Here is a 7,340-nt window from a genome sequence, read left to right on the forward strand (position 1 = left end):
AACAGGTAGTGTTGTTGAACCTGGTCAGCACTGGGGTTTTATCTGTTAGCAGAAACAGAGTTCTTTCATGAATATTGACTACTCCTTAGGAGATGAGAAATTTCCCATTTCATTATTAACCAAAATCATGAATAAAGGTGTGTTATGTATACAAAGCTAAATTCCTAATATGACAGTGCAGTTCAGTGCATGTGCTCTCAAGGAGCATATCAGTTCTTGGTTCCTCGTCCAGAATTTTGCAGCAGTTTTGCTTTTGAGTAGGTTTTGCATGAGGTATGGCAGAAGGGATACCTTAAACTTTAAAATATTGGTAGGGATGGTACATGCAAAATTCCTACAATAAACTTGAGCAATAAAATTATGAGTCTTAGAAGAAGTCTTCTGAGTCCTGTATTTGCATTCTTAAGCTGTAATTTTCATGCAACCATTTTGTCCTTAGGTTTAAGATTTTCCTTGTTTTTTTTTTTTTTTTTCCTCTTAAAATAGTAAGTTTGCCTTTAGTTTTATAGATTGCTTCCATTTGGTTTTGACATATGGTTTACTGCTTTTCTTGATAAGCAAAAGTGAGTGGAATATATGACTCTTTGTACTTTGACTCTTTGTACTTTGACTTAAAGAACTTGATCAATCTTTTTGGAAGTTCTTTAATACTGGGGTGTTATTCTAGGCCTCTGCAAATATATGAATTTTCCAATAACGTAGTGTGGTGAGTTTGACCCTGGCTGGACACCCAAAGTGCCCATCTAAGCTGCTCTATCACTCCCCTCCTCAACTGGACAGGGGAGAAAAAAATGTGATGAAAGACTCGTGGATTGAGATAAGGGCTGGGAGAGATCACTCACCAGTTACAGCCACAGGCAAAAGAGCCTTGACTGGGGTGTCTCATGTGTCCTCAATCCTCTCTCTGGTGCCGTAACTTTTCCTCCTTCTCAAATACATTCTCCAACCATTCCTGATGGGCTCAGCCTTGACCAGGGGCAGGTCCATCCTGGAGCCAGCTGACTTTGACTCTGTTGGAGCTGGGGAAAGCTTCTGGCAGCTTCTCCCAGAACAAAACCTTGTAATGCAAACCCAATACCCGTGGCAACTTGCAGTGTGAGAAATGAATGATTACACTTGGTGAACCTGTGCTGGAAAACCTTCAGAGTTGAATTGGGAAGATAACTGTGCAACGAGTTGGGTTGTGTTTTGTTTTGGTGTTTTAAAGGAGAAAAAGAAATAATTTCACCCCAGATAATTTCACCTCTTTTAAGCTGAAGGTCTTGCTGCGTTCATAATCTTTTCTGTTGGCTGTCACACTGGTGTGATTACACAGCAATACGCACTCCCTGCAAGCTGGGTAGTAATGGAAACAGATTTCGTCCTCTCAATAATCCTGATTAAGCATGCTGGTTTTGTTGTGGAGCAGTTAAGTTCATGGCTTCCTCCACTGTGACGTGGCAATATGAGAATCCAATGTCAGGAACTCTGGCCTTGAATTTTTCGTGTGCTGAAGCGATGATATCACTGTAGTGGTCTTGTGTTCCTGGAAGAGTTGTTATGGAAACTTCATCACAGCTTTTCAAAAAAAAAAAAAAAAAAAAACCCCAAACAAACCCTCGAGCAAAACCTTTTTTCAAACTCCCAAATACTTTGCTAATTTAAAAATTCCGTCTCACTGCGATTTTTCGCGAATTCATTTTAGGGATTTGGTATGCAGATTGCTGCAGTCACGTGCAAGCTTATGCAGTGCATAAAGGCTGCTTATGGAGCTCCTATTACATATTACAGGTCCCATCCTGTGCCAGACCTGTTGCTGGTGGCAGACGCCAGTGGTGGCACCACACGTGACACCCAGGCCGGAGTGAATTCTATAATGAGGGGAGAAAGGTCCATGTCCTTTCAGTATTCTAACCAGGCTGAAAGTCCCAAAGGGTTGTTGGATCTAGTTGGATCTTCTGTATGATTGTATGTTTTCTCCAGGGCAGATAGTTGAGTTTGACTAGGAGGGTCCTATTTTATTGTTTTCTCTCTGCTATGATGGGCTCTTCTTTTTTTTTTTTTTTTTTTTGCTTTTAAAGTTGTAATATACCTTCTTCACCACTATCAATGATAAATATTGTGTTTAATGAAATACTGGTGGTTGTTTTTTGGTGTGGTTTTTTTTGGTTCTACTTTCCATCTACTTTCAACTGATGCTGAAAGTTTTCAGAGGAAAGGGAAAATTCAGTGGCAAAATTCCAAATAATGGCAATGTGTTCCCTCTACAGGATTTATGAACGTGTCATTGATCCCCCAGAAACGAATCTGACACCTGAAAGCAGTTTATGGCTCGGACAGAGAAACAGGAAACACGGTTTCTTCAAGGTAAGCAGATGCGAAATGACACGTGAAGAAGAAAAGTAATAGTCAACAAGACTCTTCCAATTAGTGATCTTACACTCGTGAAATATGAACTGGAGAAACAGTGGACAGTTGGCAAACAGCTTGTTGACGAAGTAAAAGTTTCTGATATTTATTCCAGTTTTGGATTAGAAGCTGCAGTACGAGCGTTAATGTGTGAAAGGAGTCTACAGTGCAGCAAAAGGCCAATCTGCCTATCCTCAATCTGGGCATGGATTTGTTGCCAAGGTGATTTACCACCCACTCGGTTTCCCTTTGAAGCTGTCAGTTCCTAAGACAATTTTACAAGTTGCCTTTTTTTTTTTTTTTTTCCTGAGGACCTCTCCTCAGAGTCCCCAGATTTTAACAAGCTAGGACAATTATTTTATGCTAAAATTATTTCAGCGTAGCAACGCACCACTTTAATTGTGAGGCAGAGGTAAAAGCTAACTTTTAAGCTAAATGATGGTCCAGGAGTTGCTCTGAACCTGGAGTACATTTCATCCTCCAGCAGCTGAGCTGTCACTGGGAAGTGGAATTGATAGTATTATTTTATTCTACAGCTGTTGATTTTTTACCTCAGCTGCTTCCCACTATTCCACAGATGGTAAACATATGTTTATAGCTACGTGGGGAAAGGAAGAAGTTATATTGGAGTTGCCTATCTGAAATTCCTATTTTATGCAGACAGTCAGAGCCTCAGAACTCTGGGATATTATATGTTTGTAAATTAATATTTCTACGTGTTAACACTTTGGAAACAGCAGGGTAGCTAATGATATGCTAATGACCTGACAATTTTTATTGATCATAATGAAAGCCGACAAGTGCCTTACTTTGCTTTATGCATGCTTGAATATTTTACCAACTTTCTTCGGGGCAGAAATATAATTGGTTGTGGTGTTTTTTAATCCTGCTTGCGAGTTTCAAAAGTCTCTTACTTTTTTTTTTTTTTTTTTACTTGACTCGTTGCAAAAACTTGGGATTTTGCCAGTTCATAAAGAGCACACATCTCTTTCCATATATTTACATGCTCAGCAGGACCTCCCTTTCTTTTTCAGACCAATTTGTTTCGCTGTTTTAGCATATAAAAAAATAGATATATTTTCCTTAATGTGTAAACAGAGATCTGCAGGGAAATAAGAGCGTTAAAAAAGAATTAGCATTTTTGGATGTGTGCTGGAACCGTGAAACCGCGTGTGAGAAAAAGCACCGGATGCTGTTCTGAGCATCATCTTCGACATTCCGAAAGTTTTCTTTTTTTCTTTAAATGGCAGTTAATTTATTGTTGCTTCTCTCCATAAATGGGTAGCATTAAAGCACGTTTTGGCCATAATCTCACGCCTATATTAAATTGTAATTCTTCAGTATATCAGAAGAGGCAGGAGGGATACGATATTCCTAAGTCACCGTGACCAACTGCTGCAGTTTTTCCTATTTATGCTTTTGTTCCACATCCGTATTTCCAGTGATGATTCCACAAGTGGTCCTGCTGTGCCTGTGGCCTTGCTGGGGACTGAAGTGCTCCGTGGTGCAATCAAGGGAATTGAAGTCTCGCACCTTGCTGCGGGTGTCTCTTACTGGTTGTAACTTATCTGCTACGACCAAGCACTCGGAGTTTGGACAGGACAGTGTGGTTACAGCCCAGCAGTGGTGGGAGCAAATGTGGAGCAGATTTAAGATAGCATTGTCTGTTAGCTTTGAAGGCAACCCTGTGAATTACTTCCACTGAAAGCCACACGTTGACCCTTTGGGTTTGTTTTTGTGGCTCTGTCCCGGTCCTGGCCAGGGCAGGGTTAATTTCTGCAAGGACAGTGTCCTAAATACAGGATTTGTTTTAGGGCTAGAGAATAATCTGTTATAACCAGATTAGGAAACCCAGGTAGATGCAACGGAAAGGAAAAAGAGTGCTGCCACACATCCAGGGAACTCTCACTCTGGGATGGATCTGTTTGCTGTCAGGATCAGAATTATCTGCAAAATTTCGTTTTATTGCTGGGGAGAACCCTTCTCCCTAGGGGTCCCTCCACAGAGCTGCTGCAGAAATGAGCTTATTAATGCATTGCTGACAAGGTGATTCACGTAGAAAGACAGTAATTTTCGTAACTGCTAGAGCAGGCTCTATTGATCCTGCATATTGTGTCTGGGGATTGTATAGTAGGTGCTTGAGAAGCATATTGGTATTTTTACTGCACCCTATCATAGATATATCTCATATATATATGTAAAAAATCTCATATGGCTCTATAATAATAATTTTGGACTCAGAGGTGTCTGGACTAAGGTGCAGACTAAATACCGTGCCGAGGGCAGCTGCACAGTGCTGATTGAGTGGCAGTCTGGTGGTGGTTGGCATGGCTGTGCTTGGGCACAGGACTTTCAGGCATTTCTGCCGGCGTTGTGTGCAGAGCCTCTCCCCAGCCCTGGCCGATGCAACTGGCACAGCTGCGTGGCTCCCGTTATCTCTGTGGGAGAAGGGAGGTTTTAAAGAGGGTGGAAGGCAGTGGGGGGAAATGAAAATGCAGAAGTGGAGAGCTCGTGGAATGTGAGAGGAGGGTTCTGTTTAGTAGAGGCAGGAGAAAGGCAATAATCTGGGCTGTTGTGTTACATTCTCGTGGGATGAGCTCGATACTTAGTGCTGCAGACCTGAATTTCATCCTGGAGCTGGTAATCTGCCTGCACAGATGAAGGCTCTTCGTGCTAGCGAGTCCTGATGCTGAACTGAAGCTTTGATTGCCATTAACCAGATGTTTTTAACGATAATGTAAAGGTGATGCCTGCTTGGGAGGGAAAAACTAGAAAGGTTTTGGCTGCTGACATCTCCCTGTCAAGGCCAAATCCAAGCTCTCAGTAACCCAGACTTAATGCTCAAGCAGGAATAATCTGAGTTTGTTCGTGTTTGTTACAATAATTATGGCTGTAATAAGTGTTTGCCTATAATGAAGTCTTTCTATTAAAAAAATTCATCAGCAAAATTTCTGCCATTTGAAAGTTCTCTTCTACACTTGACCATATTAATTCTGTTTCCTATGGTTATAGACTTTTAAAAGGCATCTATGTTAGGGAACTGAAGTTCATATTCATATGTTTTTCTATGGTAATATGCTTTTATGTGGCCAGAAATTGAGACACATAAAGTGGTTGTGTTTCCTCTTCAGGCTGTATTTAAATGCAAATCTATCCAAAAGACAATTGAGCAGTGTGACTCTCATGCAACAGGCATATTTGAAGCTGAAGATGCACTTTAAAAAAAAAGGGGGGCTGAAGAAAATACCTTATCACTTCTCTCTGGATGGTGCCTTGTTAGCTGGGTGGTATGGTCTGGTGAAACTTTGTAATCTCATTTTCTCTTGGTTGAGCTTTTTCACCGGAGAGGCTTAAGAGCTGAAATATATTTTATGCCTCACCTTCTAATTTCTCACTGATGACTGCTGACAGAAAGTATGGAAAATGGCTTTCAGGATGTTCCATTTCCAGTGACAGTATTACTTCTCATCGCTTGTGGTTTCATTATTCTCATAGATGAAAAGGTTAATAAATGTATATACTTATGAAAGGAAGACAGTGTGATCTGATTAGCTCTGCTAATATTTTTGGTTAATATTTGATCATGAAACAGTAAGCAGGAAGCAGAGCTTGCTGATTACCTTTTGCTCTTTTAACAGATGACCATATAAATGTTAAATCATACGCTACTTGCTGTACTTACCAGGCTTCAAGGGCTGTCTGAGGCCTTTAGTTTATTTGTGGGTGGACTTCAAGGGTCTGTGAGCAAGTGACTACGTCCTTGGTCTGCAAAACTCACTCTCTGGCAATTTAACTGAAAATTAAAACGTAGTCTTGCAAATCTGTAATCTATTTGGATCGTAACTGCTGCCGTGATAAATTCATTTGCAGTTTAAAGAAATTTTTCTGTGTCTGAGAGGAGGTAGAGCTGTGTCACAACATCTGATTAACAGGCAAGGGCTAGTGCAGCTATCAGCAACCAGAGGTCCCTTGTTTTCCCTTTGTCCTCTCCCTTAGTGACCATGATGTTATTAAAACTAGTGGATCTTGCGAAGTAAGTAAGTTAAAGATGTGGGAAAAGCTTTGTCCTGATCTTAAGAGAGCAAACACAACCTTCAGCGCTTTCTGGCTTTTTTGGAGCATCCAGGGTTCTTCAGGGCCCAGGAGTGCAGGGACACTGGGCAATCTGCCACTTCCATCAGGGTATCTGTGCAGGTCGGGGACAACAGAGGGATGTATCCAGCACTGGGCCTTTTGGTCCTGCCTCTCTCCTGTCCTGCCCAGTTTGGTTTAAGAGCCTCCCACAAACTGCAGACTGGTTCTGACCCTCTGCCACTGCTGTGCAGGGCATCTTTCTCTCTATCAGGGCTAGGGAGAGGATTTAGTTCTGAGTGATGGCACGATTACATGAACTGCCTGTTGAAATACAGAGCTGGTGGGCTAAATGAAACCAAACAATGGGAGTGTGAACTATTACTTACATCTGGCACTATACTCTTGTCTTTTCACAGTGTTTGATTTCACAGTCTTATTTGGTTAAATCACTAAAGAGTTCCACTGGGGGATTTCTTATTTTTTGGCTTTTCGAAAAGTGTGTCATGGGCTTGAGCACTGGTTATTATTTCACTGCTTTTTTTTTCCCCCGGTCTCACCCCATTTTAAGGCACTTAAGCAGCTTATGTTTGACGATTACAAAAGACAAAGCCGTATTATTTCTGCATTCTATGAAAATTAAAATCCCAACACGCTGATGGGAGGGGTTTTTACACTTTGTCCATCTTCAGTTGTTTTCCTCACGAGAAGAGAGCGAGCCTGTAATTTTTTTTGTGTAGCCACTGAAGAAGTGAATTTTGAAACAGCTTCTACGGATTTAAATCAGTGTTTGTAGTCTGTATTACCAGTTTTCTCTTCTTTTACAAAGGGTGTTATTCAAGATGTGAAAGTCATCTTTATACCTAATGGATATATAACGC

At 41.1% G+C, this 7,340-nt stretch overlaps 1 protein-coding gene across 1 annotated transcript in view; it reads left to right on the top strand.

Annotated features, from left to right (window-relative positions):
* Window positions 1-7,340, top strand: part of NELL1 (neural EGFL like 1) — a 206,520-nt gene that overhangs the window by 54,118 nt on the left and 145,062 nt on the right. The window contains exons 5-6 of the mRNA XM_027902849.1: window positions 2,250-2,346; window positions 7,289-7,338. Of these exons, the coding sequence (XP_027758650.1) occupies window positions 2,250-2,346; window positions 7,289-7,338 (147 nt within the window). The remainder of the gene's footprint in view (window positions 1-2,249; window positions 2,347-7,288; window positions 7,339-7,340) is intronic.

This window comes from Empidonax traillii, unplaced genomic scaffold (assembly GCF_003031625.1).
Source record: "Empidonax traillii isolate 1590-97213 ecotype Southwest subspecies unplaced genomic scaffold, ASM303162v1 scaffold915:size242376, whole genome shotgun sequence".
NCBI classification, from domain to species: Eukaryota; Metazoa; Chordata; class Aves; order Passeriformes; family Tyrannidae; genus Empidonax; species Empidonax traillii.